The sequence below is a fragment of the Barbatula barbatula genome (assembly GCF_947034865.1).
Source record: "Barbatula barbatula genome assembly, chromosome: 18".
Taxonomy (NCBI): domain Eukaryota; kingdom Metazoa; phylum Chordata; class Actinopteri; order Cypriniformes; family Nemacheilidae; genus Barbatula; species Barbatula barbatula.
This window is the reverse complement of record NC_136781.1, coordinates 16879922-16899845: the sequence shown is the minus strand read 5'-3', so window position 1 is coordinate 16899845 and position 19924 is coordinate 16879922. Positions and strand designations below refer to the sequence as shown.

At 38.8% G+C, this 19924-nt stretch overlaps 1 protein-coding gene across 1 annotated transcript in view; it reads left to right on the top strand.

Moving 5' to 3' along the window:
- Positions 1–19924, top strand: part of aff2 (AF4/FMR2 family, member 2) — a 169061-nt gene that overhangs the window by 110497 nt on the left and 38640 nt on the right. Inside the window, exons 8-9 of the mRNA XM_079480599.1 lie at positions 366–417; positions 4833–4870. Coding sequence (XP_079336725.1) covers positions 366–417; positions 4833–4870 — 90 coding nt within the window. The remainder of the gene's footprint in view (positions 1–365; positions 418–4832; positions 4871–19924) is intronic.

Genomic DNA, 19924 nt, shown 5'->3' with positions numbered 1-19924 from the left:
TGGTCTTTATTTCATGGTTCTGGTCTAAAGAAAGTGTTGATAAAGACATATGGGTCAGCACACTTTCTGGATGATGTCATGTTACTCTCTGTAACTGTTTGTCGCATGACATCATGTTCTTTTTGTTTTCTTTTTGTCTGAAGGCAAGTGTTGACACTTTTCTATACTAAAGGTCTTATGTGTGTATATCACCACCATTTCCAGTTTATTTTTTCAAGGGGATTGAATACCTAAGCAGACTTTTGTATAGATACATCGACACGTTGCACTGTACTTGTATGTGTGTAATGACAATAAATTGAATCAAATCAAATCAAATAGAAATAAATATTTTGTCATTATAACATTTGTATTTGTTTTTGCAGAATGCTTGAGGATGATTTGAAAATTAGCAGTGATGAAGAGGACACAGAACAGGTAACTGACCTTAACTGAGTGTTACAAACATGCTATAACTCTTAATAACCATGTTACGAAGACATGTTTTTTTTTGCAACATTGAAATACCAATAATGCTACTAATATTCGAAACTGCTAATACTATTTCCCTACTTGAAATAGTATTCTAGGCTGAATGAAAATATTATTTTTGCTTTAGTAAAAATATGCCCCTAGAGATGTGCGATTATTACAATGTAATAAATTTTTTTGTATTATGCAACCGTAATTCTGCATATTTCATTGGATCATAATTTATTGTGTAGTGACATTATAGTAACAAAGACACAAACACCTGTCTGCATATGCACATAAACATCCATGCAACTGCAGCAAACATTGCAAGCCTATGAAAGTCATTTTTATGTCTCTGAACTGAGATTTCTGTTTTCCTGAATCCGCTCAAGCACACAAATATGAGCATACTGTCATACTGTACATCCATACTTTATAAACTAACAGTATATGTGTAACGCACAAACACATACGCTTACTTTTCCAAACCCTTTGTTTTGTTGGTATTGGACCAGTGTGATGGGAACTGCAGTGGAGGAGGGATAATGAACATGTTTCACACCCACAGTGTGTGTGTGTGTGTGTGTGTGTGTGTGTGTGTGTGTGTGTGTGTGTGTGTGTGTGTGTGTGTGTGTGTGTGTGTGTGTGTGTGTGTGTGTGTGTGTGTGTGTGTGTGTGTGTGTGTGTGTGTGTGTGTGTGTGTGTGTGTGTGTGTGTGTGTGTGCGTGTATGTGTGAGGGGGTGGACTGACAGAAAAGCTGCATATGTAATTGTGCCTCTATCTCACGGTGGCCAGCAAACAAGCGCGTCTTCATTTCTTCCCATTTCTTGCCCTGTTATGACCCTATCTCGAACAGCACCTTGTTTTGTTCTGAAACATTATTTACATCCCTGAGCTGTTTGTTGTGTTCCCAACCGTAAAATGTTACCTCTGAAATGCACAACAGTAATTAGTCGACAATTCTTTAAAATTTAGAAGCCGGACACAGTAGAAGGAGCATTTCGCCTAGTTTATACAACCCCACCATCTTTAACGCTGCGTTCAAGACACCTCAGATTTGGGCTATTTCCCACCATAAACCCGGACGTAACATCTGGATTTAGTATGCATTGTTTTACAAGAAGATTTTAAAATAATGTATTTTTTAAATGTTACTTCACTTTCACTTCACTTAAATGAACAGTTCACCTTGAAAATGAAAATTATGTCATTATTTGCACGCCCTCTTGTCATTTCAAACCTGTATGACTTCTGCAGAACACACAAGAAGATATTCTGAAAAATGTTGGTCCCCATTGACATGCATTGGGTTTATCAATGGGGTTTTCTGGTTACCAACAGGTATAAAATCACAACATGGTGAGTTTTCATTTTGAAGGTGAAATGTGGAAAGTTATTAAAAGGTATGTTCATCCCAAAATACAATTTGTGTGATTTTTTTACTCACCCACATGACGTTAAACATGTTTTGAGACCTCCCGGCGTCTTTGGAGGACTAAAAATAAAGATATTTAGGCAAAATCTGAGAGATTTCCAGGCCTCCTCATAGACATACTTGTTACAGTTGTTGTCAAGGTCCAGAAAAGTACTTAAGAAAAATCGGTCCATCCGCTCATAGCGGCTCAATTGTATTTTTTTGAAGATACTAGAATGCTTTATATGGAAAAAACAAACCAAAATAAAGAATTTTATGGATATATTCTCCTCTGTCATGTCAGTCTATGGTGAGTGTTCACGAGAGCACTTTATCTCAAGATAGATAGATTTTCAAAAATGTGTATGAAATTATTGTATTTTTATGAGACGCGTAGAAGAGATATATTCTCAGGAATAGCTGGATAATGGGGTTTGAGGGATTTAGATCCAACAAGCAAAGCAGCTTTTCTTTTATTTAATGTGTAAAATATTGGATTGTGAAAAGCTTATCTTGCAAATGAAGTGAGCCGTACTGGGCTAATATTAAACCAATACAGCAAAACCAGGCATTTTTTGAGTTTAGATTACATTTTACACCAAATAACCTTGCTTTTTGTCATGCTGAGACTGAGAGAGGAGAATCAAAATCATTTCTTTGACCCCCTTAAGTGGTCCTTTGTTAATTATGACATTTCTGTCTTTAATATATAGTGGAATGCATTTTTCCATGCTTTAGGTCATTCATACTTGGCTGTCGTTTTTTGTTGTGGAATGTAAGTCTTTTTCACCCTCTTTTCTAAATCTGATCACACATTTATCATGTTTCAAACGGCTGTAGCCCTTTGTTGATTTCACCAGGCGCTGTGCTAAACCGCTTCGTCACACTGAATATTTTGGGCAAGCTAATGAATGTGATCCGAATAGCAACAATGATTCACCCCCACCAAACAAAACCATTTCCTTTGTTTCCCACATGGATAGCCCTTAAAACAAGTGCCCAGCTTGTACATATGACGGAGCACACCAGATACTCACAGCAGTTTACTAGCAGGTGTGCCGGTACGTATGTTCCTGACTGCGTGTGGGTTTACCTATACATGCCACCGCCGGCAGCGACGGCCCCCAACCATGTTGCCTAGCAACATCCATCTGAGAGCAGGTTGGAATGAGCCCAAATTCCCCACTGAGAGGGAAACAGCAATAAGAGAGCCTCTGACAAATGATCTGAGTTGTTTCATCTAATACACTGTGAAGATCACTGGCTCCCTCGCTGTATGATAAATGGACTGTACACAGATCAATGGCCACAGCATTAAACCCAAAACCTGCTTCTCCGACACTGCCGCTGGTCAGGTAGCATCAGTCCGACACCGTGCTCATCTGTAGTGGTGTGGATATCTCAATAAACCCACATTTATCTTGAAAGATGGAATTTTGTAAGTAGACTACACGAGCAACGGTCGTAAAGCATTCGCTGTCATTCGCTCTTTAAGTCACTCTGAGAAAAATGTACAGATCAGATGTAACAAACTGCCATGGGCCAATTAACAGGGGAAAATGAATTTTATTGAGCAGTGAGATTTTTTATTTACTAGATATTTGCAGACACGAGTATGTTTAAGCAAAAATCGAGCAGCAACCTTCCGGTCTCTCTCTTGAAACCAACACAGAAGTGACTTTAACTGCAATTCATTGATTGTCCGCTAGAGACAGAGCAGAATCTCATTGAGCACCATGTTAACATGCCCAACCTTATAGCAGAAAAACATGTTTACAGGCTTGTACAAAAAAAGATTTTGGTCTATACAGCTAACTTTGCCCTTCATGACAACTGTGGTGGGGGAGGTGTTGTTTTATAACTCATACGCTAAAATTATATTAAGCCTTAAAAGTCTGCATAATTAGGGGCGTGGTCACTTGAGTGACATGTGGTTTCACCAACCAGGCACCTCAGCTCCCCATACGCCTTTTTGACCATTTGCGATTAACCGTGAGTGACGCGTGGTGATGCGCTGCCAAGATGGCGGCGACTGGCTCTGCACACTTAAGGCTTTAAAACTGCTCTCCACAAACCTACGGGTGACATCACGGACACTGCATCCATGTTTTTTACAGTCTATGGCAAAAATGCATGTTAATACTAATGCATGATGGTACTAACGCTATAATTCAGAATATCAACAGTCCTTTTAGCATAATATTTTGTAAATTTAATACATTTATAGTTCATATATATTAAATAAATAAGCAAAATCTCCACTCCAAAATTGTCTATTTCTAAGTTATGTGTTTAAGCAAATATATGATTTCGGTCTCCTTCTGTGAACTGTTTTTATATGCAGAAACGGGACAAACAGGCTATATGATGGAATAAGCTTGATTTTATTCACAACTTTCATGAGTCTTTGCATCTTCTCACACTGTAAAAATATAAAATATAATTATACAGAATTTTCCCAATTTTTCATGTATAATGTCAAAAAATTTAAATTTTATTTTTTTCTACATATTTTTTACTTTAGTATTACAAAAGAGCGTTTATATTATATTATAAATACATTATAAAACAAATATATTCACATATGAATGCTCTCTAATTTAAATTTATATATGGGGGGTAATAATTGTTAATTGACCATATTTGTTTTATTACTACTTAAAAAGTCTACAGGTGAGATCTACAGTACATGAATTACTGAACGTGAGAGAACTCACAAGAAATTACAAACACTACGCCTGAATGAAATCCACAATTCAGAAAGTCAATATAATTTACCCCAGGCTGCATTGATCTACTGCTTCTGGTCATGCTTAACTGTTCTCTTTAAGTACCACAGCCTCATTTAAACTAAGGCAGAATGAGACCATAAGAAAAACAACAAACACCTGATATTGTGATGTTTCTCTTTCTCTGTTTGAAGGTATTGACCTTTAATCTGATGGGCTGTTGTTTTATTTACAGGCCACCGAGAAGCCCAAGCCCAGGAGCACTGCACTCAAGTAAGTGACTAATCAAGTCCAATTCATTTCTTATTCTGTGCTGCCGGTGTGGCTGTTGGGCAAACAGCAGGTTGTGTAAAGAGACAAAGCTTGGGAAATAATCGTTGCATAAAGCATTGTAGATGTTGCCAGCAGGAAAATGAAAGAATAAAGATCTGGTATTTATTGCATAGCTCTGTGGAATACTTGATGATGATTGGTCAAGGAAGTGTTTTGCAGTCATATATTCGGTGTACATATATATTTTGTGTTTGGTGTTATTGTCACGCGTTATATGTGGGATGATGTCCATTGTAAAGAAAAAGCCTATTTGGGGTCAATTGAAACACCCCAGTCAGCCTTTGGAGGTTTTCTTCCTTACGTCAAGAACGCATCATGTGTTACAGCATTGAAAAAAAGAATATGTCATGTGTCATGTATCAGTGTTTATTAAATAGTGGTATTTTAAACATTGTTCAAAGACGCTTAAAAGATAACATGGAATAAAAATTGATTTCCGCATAGGCACAAAGGCAGCAGACAAATTATATTGACCGGTAATGTCAGCCTATTTTCGTGATCTAATCACATCCCAGCCCTCATGTAGCACCCCACGTTGTTTCTTACTATACAGTATATTCAGTTTTGCTTGGAAATATGTCACCCCATAGGTTGTTGTATTTAAGGTTGTATGTTGTGTGGGTTTTTTTTCTTCGTTTTAAAACAATGCCTGGACTTTTTACATGATCCCTCAACCAACTTGGTTTTTACATTTCCAAGGGATAGTTTCACCCAAAATTCTGCCATAATAATTCTGTCATCATTTACTCACACTCAGATTGTTTCAAACCTGTAAAAAAATGTCTTTGTTCCTCTGAACACAAAGGAAGATATTTGGAAGAATGTCAGTAAGAGATCTCAACCTGCATAGTATTTTTTTCCCTATATGGCAGTAAATGGGAGATGAGCTCTGTTAGGTTACTGACATTCTCCCGAATATCTTCCTTTGTGTTCAGCAACAACAAAGACATTCATACAAGTTTAGAACAACTTGATGGTGAATAATGATGAAAGATCTTTACAATGTTGCCGTGATATGCTTAAAAATATTTGACCATCACATGGGTTGAAATAATCGGACAAACATTGCATTTTTTGTGACACAAGACACATAATTGTGTTCTTAAAGAAATGACAGAATATTAATATTTAGCTAGACTACTACTTGACTACTTGTATTATCCTCGATTATCAAGAAGAAAAGGTGAAGGTACTGTGACATTGGCTGTTGCTGATATAGGCTCCTATAGGTTATATACTGTATAAAAAGTAGAGTAATATTTACTCTCACATTACGTTTGCTAAATGCATTGCAAAATGACATTTCATTCGTTCTGTGAGCACATACATTCAAATGATTTAAAATGCGATCCAGTAGTTTAGTAAAGGACATACAGTGCCTCCATACTCTCGCATTATAGCGCAGCGTATTTTATATTCATACAAACTCTATCTGCAACGGTGGTCCTGATGGCTTGGGATTGGGAACAGGAGGTGCAAATGGGGCCTCATTAAGGAGACAGAGAGAAATCGTGCCCTACAGCCGTGTTCCCACGGAGGGAGTCTGGGACCAGAGATGCTGGAAGCGTTTCTGCTGCTCTGTCGTTCCCACAGTAGTGGGTGTGGGCTTGAGTGCCAGAGCTCCAGGCTTTGGGAGTGAGGGGAAGAGGTTTGTCCCTGCTGCAGTTAGGGAGGTGAGCGTTGGGTTTCTTCGGGAACGGGGAATTGTGGGTGGTGGTTTGGCTGGATTCTCATTCATGATTACAGTAATAGTGGTTCAGAGCAATGACTTGATTTGTTCTGGACGTTTTAAATGCGGTTATTTTCTAGTAGTAGAAGCACCAAGAAGTTAAAGTTTAAACCCCAGTTTAATAAAAGATAATAATGAAATACGATCGATATTTTGTAACTTGATTTTTACATTATTTCGCTTTTTCAATGCTGAATTTGTCTCATGGTGTCGCGGTGTTGCTAGGGCATTTTGAAATAGGCTATTTATTTTGATACATTTTTTAAATAGCTTTTGCGACTTTTTTACATTATTATTTTGCTTTTCTATGCAGAATTTGCCACCGTCTCATGTTGCAGGTGGCTGCCAGGGAAGTGCTATGCCAGTTTCTAGGTGGTTGCTCACTAAAGCAAGTCAAAAAATCCCGTTTGCAGGTTTACCCATAAAAAAATCACAGATGACATTTCCTCGACGACTCCATTATATTTCCTAGACATCAATGAAATTAAATGGAACATTTTGATTAAGTCTCTCCGAAAATTCTCCTGAGAAAAAGTCCCAGAAGTCTCACTTAAGTCCGTTTTCTTGAAGATTTCAAAAGGAACGCAAACATTTGTCATCAAATTGACCCAGTTTTATTTCAGTTTTACAATCTGCATTCCCTTTACAAATCCTTTATTCTAATACGGTACATTTTAACAGTTTTTCCCAACGTATATCTTACAGCAGCGTTGAAAGTCATATAACTATGTTTTGACTTTTCACTTCATTTGGTAGCCCCATCGAAAGAACTCGCGCCACTGAATCAACAATTATTCTCAGGTTTGAGGACTAGTGTTAAAACAGCTCATTGTGTTTTTAATTAACACTGAACTGAGACATTTGTGAGGTATCTGCCAGTGCCTGTGATGTTCATGAGGGTTTACCTCCATTCCTGCATCCGTACTCCTAACAGCGAAACATGCCCATTAAAACATCCCCTACAGTTCAGCCCTGGGCTCCATACTGCTGCACACTGCCGGCCGTCCACAGGCGTGAGACCGGTCGTCCCCAGGGCTCGGATGGCCTGGCAGCACTGCGGTTCACATTTGAGCTAAAAGACTCTGACTCTGAACATTACCGGTCCTTCTGTGCGTGTAATTCTTTTCTGCGACTCTAGGAATAACATGCGAGTGTTTCCCGACGGAGTGGCTTGTTTTGCGTCACACCTTGCAATAGTAATTTCACTATTCGTGCCTCGAGCGTTATTAAAACAAGTCTGGCTTGGCATGAGATCTATTTCAAATATTGCAAAGCCTCAAACTCATGTGTAATTTAGATATCAAACCGCATCTGACTGGCTCGCCGTTCAAGTGTCTCACTGCTTTGTCAATTTACGGACATAACTCTTGTTTATGGGAAATTGTTTTATTCTTTTCAGAGAAATCTAACATAGTTAAACTGAGAAAAAATACTATTTGTTAATTGGGCAGAAAAACAAACTCAATTTGACAGGAAATCATATTTATTTTTCTTACCCCGTTGGCATGTCTCTGAAAACTAGACTTAATTACTTGCGTATCAAGTTAATGGATTTTGTTTTAATGATGTTTGGATATTTGTACCTAAAAAATAAAAATACAGAGTTGAAAAATTAGCGTTTCTAGTTTTTTGCTTTGGGTAGAAAAGCTTGCTGTGAAACTGAGTCGTAACTCAAACTGAGTGCTAAAGTTATGTGTGATTTTGGTCTCCAGCGCTAATGTAACGACAGGTGGTTTGCTGAACAGTAGTGGACATTAACTGCTTAACATCATACTGTAGGTGTGTAAAACCATCTGTGTTAAATTGCTCTAGGTTGCTGTAATATTGCTCATAAAGCTTAATGCAGCCTTCCCTTTGATAAACTCACTGGCCTGAAATGCCTCTGAAAAAGCCTTTTGAAAATAGCAAATGGGCTCAATACCTGTCAGTGTGATTTAGGGGGCTTCCTTGAGAAGTTTGCTTCTTTCTTTCTTTCATTAAGTTTTTACTTGAAACCGCTTTATCCCTGTTTATCCGCTGTTGATAGGAATCTCATACTCCTAAAATGAATTCGCATCTATTTTTAGCTTTTTCATACTTTTACACATTGCTTTTCCAACCTTTGTATTTTTGTTCAGTTTTCGCGCCACTTAATCGCATGTTTTTTTTCATCTTCGTGGCAACGGTTATCTAAAGGTCTTGTTTGTCCCTAGAGCCGGAGCCTGTTGTTAGCCTCTGTGCTGGAGATCTGACCTCTCAAACACAACCATGCTGTTCAGCCGACTCCTTCTGTCTGTTTGGAAAGCTCTCACTCCCCTCGCAGGTCAGCTGTTTGAGACCCGGGCTTGTAGCAGCAGCGTGAGAAAGTGCAGACACATTTGACACTGCTTGTGCTTTTGATGCTTGAGGTGGGCTGGCAACCGTAATCGTAAGGCTTTCTTAAATGGTTTAAAACAGCAGAAACCAGGTTTTGCCACACCATGTACAACATTTAATTGAAAGAATATTACGTATTAAGCATTTTGGGCAATGCAAAAATCATTAAATGATATAATAATATGAATTGATTTACATTTATAAAATAATACACATATTAAAAGATGGTAAATATAATAATAATATAAAATAAAAAATACACAATTTCCTTATTTTAATTTAACATTTAATTAATTAATATACACATAATTGAAAAGTAAACAACACTTTATATTGCAATATATTATATTATATGTATTGTCACGTTACTTTATTTCCACTAAATCTTTCGCCATTTGATAGCGAAACGAATATCTAATGCGTTATGAGTGGTATGACAAAATTCAACTTTACTGGTTTTCAACAGTTCTTCCAGAATACTACTCTATTATCAGGGCCAATTGACCCTTCGTGTGAAGTTTAATGACCAATCAAAAAGCCGATATTAAGCGCCCCCTGTTGCTATTCGCCATTTTGTCTGACCATCAAACCATAGAGTTTAACCGGCTGCGCATTATGTTATTTTAAAAGTGCTTCACGATTGTTGCTGGCCGTCACACTGTACGAACATGATCCCAGCTAAAAGTAACGTCCCTGCGAAATCTTAGTTGTCATAATGTACAACAATAAAGACTTCTTAAGACAGACTCAAACAAGAAGATTGTCTGGAGATTTACCTCAAATACTCACTGTCATATGTGCCGCGCCGTAGAACTGCATCTCATCAACACTGCCAGAATTTTGTCGGCGGTAAAATTCGATCATTAGGTCATAATCACAGTTTCTCCCGTTGCCTAAACAATGTTTCAGATATCAATGGCGTTATCCAGACATTAGGTTGTTCAGCAAGCACTACGTTAGGCTAGAGCTTCCATCTTTATTTTGTTGACTGTATTCCATCACTTTCACATCCTGAATAAATGCATGTCATCTTTTACCAGAAATGATTATTTCACAATAAATATTCTTTAGTGCAGTGGGAGCTGGCTGATATCGGACATAGCAAAAGGGGCGGGCTTTGCAAAGGGTCAATTGTTTGATGTATTCGAACCTGCATGTCCAACATCAGAACCATTGCTCAACATGTCAGGAGCATGTGCGCAAACCATTATACCACATCTCCAATTTAACATGTGTTTAACAACAGAAATTTCATTTGAAGTAATTGAGAGACAGTAAAGTATCCCAGGGGAGGTACTACTCTTATTTTACAGCGGTAAAACACCATCTGTCATTTCTCATAATGTCGTGTTGACAGGGCACATGAAGTGAGAATTTAAATGTTATACTTAGTTGACAACTAGATTTTAAGGCAGTAGATTACACACTGATATCACGTCAGTCAAACCGATACTGAGTTTGTTACATGGAGCGACTTTAAATGTTTCTAGAAACACCATCTGGACGCTTCGAACGTGCCAGAAACATTAACATTCATTTTGCGCGTACAGTCGCAGGCAAATGGTGATTGGCTTCGCGCTTCGGTCTTATTAACGAAAACACAACCACAAACCGAGGTCCCGGCTTCCACATTACACCTCTATCGATCAGTTCATCTTGCATTACATTTGTATCCCATCTCCACGAGGCCAAAGCAAGCGGTCACGCTTTTGATTCGCACACTATTACGACTCAAAAAATTCACATGCGTCCACGCGCGCCAAATCAGAGGGCTTGAAAGTAAATGTTATGAAGGTTGGAAGGGGAAAATATGCGTATTGAGTTTACCTCCACAGACGGGTCTTGGCTGATAGCAATCTCTGTGAGCAGCCAAGCAGCAAATACATCAGGCGCTTCTCCGGCCGGCAGAAAAAGAGAGGCAGATGGAAATGGAGGGGAAAAAAGTATGCGCTCCCTCCCCTCCCCATCCCCATCCCCCCTTCCTCTATTTTCTCCTCTATCATTATTCATGTCTCCTCGCCTCACTGTGCTATGTATCATATCAGCTGCCGTATCGCCATCATCGCCGCTCGTTCCAAACAATATGTTTTAATGGCTCACCGCAAAAACAGCCCCCGTATTTCAAGAGGCCGCAGCCTGGTGCATTACGTTATAGGGAACATCAGGTAAAGAACACAACAAGTGACGTATTACATCTGTTCCAAAATCTGGTTAGCTACCTACCTAGTAAGCGTTTATAGTCGAAAACGTGACCTCATTCTTTGGTCTGGTTTTGGTCTAAATCGCCCCATTAATTGATCGTGCAGGATGTACATTTATCTGCAGATCCTGTCACTTGATACACATTGGTTAAAAGTTCTTCCTGTACCATCAATCCGATTTGTGTCAAGGGTCGAAGAGCGGAAAAATATGGAGGCCCTCAGAGGTATTACATTCTTCCACCTTATACACAGATGATTTCCAGGGTAAAGAGAGATAGTCGTCTTTTATCAAACATGGAGAGAAAAATGGTAATTACTCTACCTGACCAGGGCACTGGAGGTCTTATACACCCTACGGTGGCAGACAGCCACATTTAATTACTTTACTCAACGGAGACCCCTCTCAGCTATTTCATGCGTGAGGTTAAAATGGGCTCCACCGAGGTTCCTCAGTACCAATAACTGCAGTTTAATCTCTCGACCAGCTGCAGCTAGCAAGATCTTAGCTGGTAGGGTCATCGGTCCGCTCAGCGCTAAAACAGACTCTGCTAGGCACTTTTTATGCTAATTCATCCTGTCCTCTGCATGTCACAGTTGAAGATAAGAGCTGGTTTTGGGGCTTTGACATAGCTGTCTGGTGTACACTCGAGCTGTTGGCTCGGATCTTGACGGGATTTAAAGGCGACATCTGTTTTCAGAGCCTCTGTGACATGAAACAACACCCATCTCAGACAAGAAGCACTTTTAGAGGCAGCTTAACACCAATGAAAGAAAGTAAGAATATATGACACAGAGAGAGAAACGGAGAGGGTTTAGAAGACAGTGAGATGTCTACAAGCAAAGAAACAGACACTGTCTGGAGGGTGTTATGTTTCAGCAACGTCTCAATGTCATGTGATATCTGGCTGTACCCGTCTTCAAAGTCAAAATAAATTGTTCCGAACCAGCGAGAGTTCCTCTTAATTGTGATGATGTTTGACCCAGTACACACCATCGAGAGTTCCTGTTAAAGAGATAGTTCATCCAAAAATGAAAATTCTGTCATCATTTACTCAGCCTCAGATTGTGCCAAACCTGTATACATTTATTTGTTCTGCTCAACACAAAGGAAGATTTTTGGAAGAATGTCAGTAACCAAACAGATCGCATCCCCATTTACTGCCATAATTGGGAAAACAAACACTATGCGAGTCATTGGGGATGAGATCAGATTGGTTTTGAGAGTAGTGTTGTGTTTTAATATAATTGGATTTATCTAGCGCTTTTCAGCAGCTTTACATACAATAAGCAATGGTCTCTGTAGTAAAGAGAAAGAAAGTAAAAATGGATAAATTCATAAATAAATGACACAATATGCTTTTATAACACATGGTTATCGCAATTTTCTCAATACGATGTACATTGATGAGGTTTACTGCAATTACTATTTTGTTGGATTGTCAAACAGAAGCTGTCGATTGTTTGAAAGCAGTATTAAATCATGCATAGTATTAACACAATATCAGTAATCATTTTTAGTATTTACAAAACATCAAAGGAGAGACGTGAGTTATGTCAAGAGAAACTCGTGAGTGACATTTAACTGTGTCAACAAGCAACCCAATATACCACAAATGCATAGCAATAAATAGACACCCAAAAACTGCTAAGAACGTCTTAGAAACCACATATCAACTCTAATATGTGATGTCATTCGGCATGTAATCGTTTCGATTAGCTTCTGCAATATCACAACATTTCTTCCCGTCCAGAGTTTTCTTCTATTGATGATGAGAGAGTCTTCTCCAGCACATCCCAAAGATTCTCAATGGGGTTATGGTCTGGACTCTCTGGTGGTCAATCCATGTGTGAAAATGATGTCCACTCTTTCACAATTTGAGCCCGATGAATCCTGGCATTGTCATCTTGGAATATGCCCGTGCCTTCATAACCTGGACATTCAGTATATTCGATAGTCAGCTGACCTTGTTCTCTGGGCACATAACGTTGCTGAACCTGGACCTGACCGACTGCAGCAACCCCAGATATTAGCACTGCCCAGGTGGTGACATTTATTTTGGACGGGCAGTGTATATAAGGTGAATCAAAAACTGACAAGGAAAAAAGCAATAATGAAGTTACGAATTGCCACGAGATTCTGTTGGAATCATTTACAAGCTCGGTGAGCAGTCAGTAAACAGTTTCTTCCTCTCAAGCTGAAAACAAGTCTATTTACGTTTCCAAAAAGTTTTTTTAGTACTTTCTTTCAGACTCAACAATAATTCGCACAATATAAACAACAGATTCTCTGTTTACTTGTGTCTGGTGAGTCTTCAACGTGTTATGATGCAACCCTGCAACTTCCTACACGGTTAAGTCAGTAGCATCAAAAGCTTAATTTGATCTCCCTCGCACATTTCTCAACGTTAGATTGATTCGACTGTCAAAATTCAGAAACACTCCAAAGACGTATCGCCTCTCAAACTCTGCAGGCTGGAGCGAACTGCAGAAAAATGTCCAAAACCAATGCAAGTTACAGTTGATAAATCAACTATCGACTCAATTCAAGCCTTAATCTCCATCAGATATATTACCATCCAAGTCCAAAAGGAGCAGGTGGTGGACTCCGCTTCCAAAATCAAAGAACAAACTGTTCAGTGTTTGCTCAAACTGCTTAGTTTTGCCAAGGATTATCCATCAATTACAGCAGATGCTTGGTATTCTTATTTCTGTAACATCACTCCAACCAAATTACTTAACTGAATTATATGCAGCGAGTGGATATGAGCTATAAACAGAGCTTAATGTGGAGCTGCGCTTTTTGTAGATGATTTGAAATTTGTTTTGACAGGATTTATTAGAAAATAAGCTAGCAGTCATGGGACTGATGTTGTTATGAGGTCTCGGCGTGAGCTTAAAAAATCTTAAAAATGGTTGGAATTGAAAGAAAATCATCTCTCCTTGAGATATTCATATTTTAACTAGATCTGTTTACTCGCTGAAGAAAAATAAGTGATCTGAAATTGAGGTGTGGTTGCTAGGGGGTGGTTAGCTTGTTGCCTTACAGTTGCTAGGCCATTCTTGTTGGTTGCTAGGTTGTAATTGAGGTGTTTCTGTGTGGTTGCTAAGGGGTGGTTAGCTTGTTGCCGTACAGTTGCTAGGCCATTCTTGGTGGTTGCTAGGTTGTTACAGTTGGTTTCGTTCACATTTTACCCAACCATGGGCTGAAAACAACCCAGCATTTTTAGGATTGTTTCCCTTTTATTGTTTGTCAGAAAGAAAAAAGCCAGATCATCGTTAAATAAAAAAATGTGATGTTTTTGTCTGTAAGGGCAAAGTATGTCTGCGCTGCTCTCATGCCCTAACAACACGTGTCAATCAAATGTGGGGATCATTTGTATTAGATGAGGGAAAGTCTATTGGCCCTGACACTGTTCTGAGATCAGTAGGAATGGATCTACATTATTGAGGGCAGTGTTTCCTTTGATTTTTTATAAATGTTTTGCTGAGTGTGAATCTGTCAGGTTCAGGCTAATTGGTGCTCGCCGCTATGCAGCGAGCCGCCCTCCCAGCTGGGCCGAAGCTAAGCCCTGTGTCCTGCGGCCTTTGATATTGATATAAATGTAACTCAAGCACGTCAAGCAGTCAGACTTGGATGAATTCTGTTCTCCTGTGCCGGAAATACGACATCCAACGCACCTGGCTCTCCACTTGACCTTGACCTCCTGAAGCTGACTATTTCTGACCCATTGGATATCAAAGGCTTGTGCTGGGTTCTATTAAACGTAACGGTGGATTTTTGAGTTTTCTACATGGTAAAGGGGATTAGAGTGATAGGACTTCAGAACTGTAGACTTTTAAAGACAAATTGTTTAAACATTGTAAACTCTATCTCAAATGCCAACATGTAAATAAGAATGATAAATGGATGAGATGCTTGTGTAAAACACAGGATAATATTGATAATTTTACAACTGCAAGTTGGACAATGTTTACCAAATTAGCATCGGGCGATGACTTAAGTGAAACGTTGTGATGGACGATGACATTGCCCTGCTTCGTTTTGAAGTGAGGCGTGTCTGGCACGAGCTGCGCAGAGACACATCTTTGTGCAGCGCGAGCTGGCCAGTTATCAATTCAGGCATCTGTACAGCACAAGCTTCACAGTTATAAAGCGAGGCTGTGTTAAAGAAGAGAGGCGTATCTCCTTTATACAACGCTAGCTACAGTTATAAAGTCAGGTTAGTCTGATCTGTACAGTGCAAGTTTTTATGCCTCCCAGCCTTGTTCTTGTTTGTTACGAGCAGTGAGAATCACCTTGGAATTTTAAGGTTCTATCTGCGGTCTGAGTAGTTTAGAGATATTGAGATATAAACGTTTTTCAATGTCATATAGCAAAAATGATATAAGGAAAAAATCTCTTTTATCCTTGAAGACAGAGACCCTAAATGTATTTCAAATGTACAATATCAACATTTTCTGAAATTTAAAAATATGTTTTATTTTGGAACAGGTCAAACGCGGATAGAAGCTTCTGATTCTGAAATATCACTCGCGGATAACAATTATAACAATTTACTTATAACTTTAGTTATAACATGAAATTATTGTATGATAATGTGTTAAAAATGTATATTTACATGGACTTAATGACACTTAATTTCATATATTGGATTATCTTGTTCAAGTTAAGCATTAAAGGCCATGCTAATTGTTTTTCACAGAAGGTGGGACGGATCCAGTTACTTTTTAGACATGAGTATGGCTGCAAAAACATAATAATGTTTATTTTTGTAATAAAAGACTCTTGGCGTTATTACAGTCTATGTAAAAACACGTATTAGGAAGCTAGCGCTGCTGGCTAGTGTTGTGTCTATAAATATAAATGTATCTCCTCAACAAAACCTAAAACAAAAATGCTGTCGTTTGAGATGCTCTCGATGACAAGAGTATCAATAAAACAATCCCGTCACTGAGGAATCCGGTCACATGACAAAGAAAGCTGATCCTGATTGGTCCTCTTCTGTGCAAAGTGCTGATTGGCTAGCTGCAATGTTAGTATTGCCATTTTGTGTTGCTGTATACAGTGGACTGTCCATTCATGCATTACACTCAGTTCAAACTTTTGATATTTGTTTAATATTATGCTCGGCTATTTTCCCAACAGACACGTTCATCAGATCTCTGAGAACATCTTTGTTTGGACCTTAATCTACATAATGCCCTAAGGCTTTGCAAAAAGACAAAACTTATTAGAACTGCAAATGGTATTCAGGAGAAACGCTTGTTATGGTTCGGCTATCTTTACCACAGATCTTGACCTATGCACTGCCTTGTGGACATGATACAGTGCAGTATGCTGATATCAGAATAATGTCCTGAGATATTGTGGGCAGATCATGATCTCTATTACGGTTGATCATTTGTTTAGTCTTGTAATGTGTATAAACACATTCTCCTGTTTCTTTTTATCCTCCTCCAATCAAAACATCACAGTTGGCTCTCGCGACTTCAAAGCGGGACATGTGTTGTAAAATATGTTTAGTATGTGAATGCAGATGCTTCCAGCTCAGCTATATGATTTCATGCCTTCATCTACCCCCAGTTTTTCTTTCAATTCAACTGTTTATGATAAGCTCGAGTTGTAGTAATATTGCAACATTTTTCAACACATTTGTAGCTTAAGTCCCGAAGTTTTTACTCCGTATTCATGTTTTATTGCACGAGTTTGCATACTTTTCATAAACTCTCTTGTTTTTCTGGGTGCATGCGTCTGAGCCACCAATGCCACCGATGGTGCATAAAAAAAACAGCAGTACCATTACAAGAACCGCCAGATGTCCACACGCGGGAAGTGTTGCCATGACCATCACCTTATCTGATACCTCACAAACATTGTCGTGTTGATAATTTTAGGTTTGGAAAATATTTCACTGGTGGCGTGTCCTCTACAGATGTCAAGGTCATTCCCGAGATATTCAGACTCGCTTTCAGACAAAGCCAAGCAATCCCAGCGCCATAAACAAAATTCAAAGCAATTCTATTTTTCTCAAGCCAAACTGCAATGAGCTTGCAAAGTCAAGATGGTTTTTATTGAGGTCTTGAGGTTTGTGCATAAGTACTTCAGTCTGGTGCTGTTATTGTAACACCAGAGATGCTTTGATTTCAGGGCTTCAGGTCAAAGACATGCTTTCAGTATGTTTGTTCTTTGTGTGGACAATCACGCAGTTCTCTCTTGTTTGCTTCTCAGTCATATTTGGTACACACAAGGCTTTAGATTCACGTTTATCCCGGTTTGCAGCACGTGTTGGTATAATGTATCTCTCAGTCACTCTGTGTTTACCTCTGTGATGCCATAGCCTAATAATTCACCTCAATCTTTGTAGGCCTTTCAGACACTCTTAAAGCACCCCTATGTAACATAAATCTCTGTTTTGCTCTCTCTGTGTACCCCATAAGCACGTTGAGTGATATCTCAATTTGACAGCTCTAGTAAGGAGGTGGCGTTTAAGTGGCGAACTTGTGCGGATAAGGAATGAGAAGGCGTCAAATGAGGATTTGTCTGTGGGAATAGGTTGTGCAGGGATGAATGGGAAGATTGATATTTGAAAGAATATCGGTAACCGAGCTTCATTGGGCCTCGTTGACTTACATTGAATGGACACAAAACCAATGAGACATTTCATTCTCAAATTATGTCTTGTGTCTTTTAATTTTTTTGTGTTTTGTTTGTTTTTATTGTGTGTATTGTATATACTCTTTCAGTATGAATACATCATGAGACTTATTTGCTTTGTTATTTAATGTTTGAGATGTTTCATTACAGCGGGGCTTTTTGTCACTTTCTATGTTCTTTGAAGCCGCTGCGAGTAGGATGTTTGGCGATGATGCCAAAAGCTGATTTATGTATTTACTGATGGGAAAAAATGAACATGACTCAGAGGCCTTAGGAACTATGAAGCATCTCTTTCCACTCGCTGTTTCTCCTCACACCCACATCAAAAGAGCACCTGTCCATGAGCCAGAAATATATGACAGTTAGTGCCAAACAACAGGTAAATGGTTGAGGAAAATATCAGTGGAGAAAATGTGGGATCAGTTGAATTGCGTCTAGTAGCGAACTGTTTAGCTAAATTGTGTACATGTTAAGGTCGGCGAAGCAGAGCATTTAGGTCTGAGGGTGCACCATTTGTTTCAAAATTGATCGGAACGCTTTTATGTGCAATATTTGGAAAACAGAATAGCGATAGATACAGGAGACACAATCAAACATCATAAGCTGTCAGTGTGGAAAGATTATGTGAGAAAGATATGTGTGTAGGATCTTCAAAACCTTGGATTTTTGTCAAAGCAGAGATGATTTTGGAAAACAAACACACTATTTATCAGTATGAAGAGGTGAAGTCAGAACACCCACCGTTCAATTTCGCATCTCACTGTACATCTATCAGACACGTGAGACTCTGGTTCTGTATAGACCTGTGATTCATCATCCTTGTTTACATTGAATATGTCTTCCAGGCTTTCACCAGCAACTGCTGGAGATTCGACAGTAACATTTATCCGCATTACGCGACTAAAACGGCATTTTAATGTACGTATTTTGTTACGTATCCAACATACAGTGACTTAACATTGTTTGAAGATCATTGAATTACAAAACATCCGAGTGGTACTTTAAAGAAAGAGTGAAAGCTACAAACAAAACTATCGAATTCAACTCATTTACATCTTACGAATACACATAAATGTGTTCGGTCATAGCTCCAGTGGTGTTGACACAGTTTTTCCAGCCAACAGACAGGCGCTGCTTTTAAAATGAGCGCCGGGCAATTTATTTCAGTGACCCACATACGCCTCATAACTCTCTCCTGTTATTGGGATGTGTTCAGATTCACACAGGACTCCATTACAGCCTGTTAACATTTTGCTCCTGTCTCAGAGCTGACAGGAGATCAAGCAACATGACTTTGAATTATGTCCACAGTTTCATTTCTATTTATTAATCTTTTTTATAAGTTGTAAGAGTACGTTTTCTTTAGCTGTAATTCAATTCTAAGTGGTAAAAAAATGAAGCGACACCACTAAAAATTGAAGGCAGGTATTTAACTTTAAAGTTTTTTTATTAAGAGATTTTTTAGAGTGCATCAGAGATGCACCAGGGTGCAACCCAGCAAAACAAACTAAATAGGAAGCTGGTCCACAAGCAATATATATAAAAACAAGTTGAAGAGAAATTCCCCTCGCTTACTCTGACAAAACGTTGCACTGTGTAAATTTCCCATAGTGCACCACTAGTCAGCAAACATCCTGAAGTATTCCACATGTGGCTTCCCTGAACTGCCGTCTGTGTAATGAAGGACGTCCCATCTGAGCTATACCAGACTGGATGTACAGATGCCCCGTTCTCAGCCAGTCCTCTGACTGTTCATGCACTCTACAGAGTCTCGTTTAATAGAAAGTGTTCATCAAATGAGACCTTATAGCGTCTATATTAGTTTTTTAATAGAGTTGATTAAGATATCATATCTTTTATCGTATTCATTTCATTTGTTTTCAATGGCAGGTTGGATGTTAATAGAATTTCAACCACCAACTGTTATTTTAACAAGAAAGCGAAGGTGCGCCACGCAGTCAGAAGAATGTGTTTTCTTGTATGACTTTTATATATAAATGAGATGACAAATGCATATCCCCCCCTTTTTTTCATGTGTATTTTGCAATCTAATA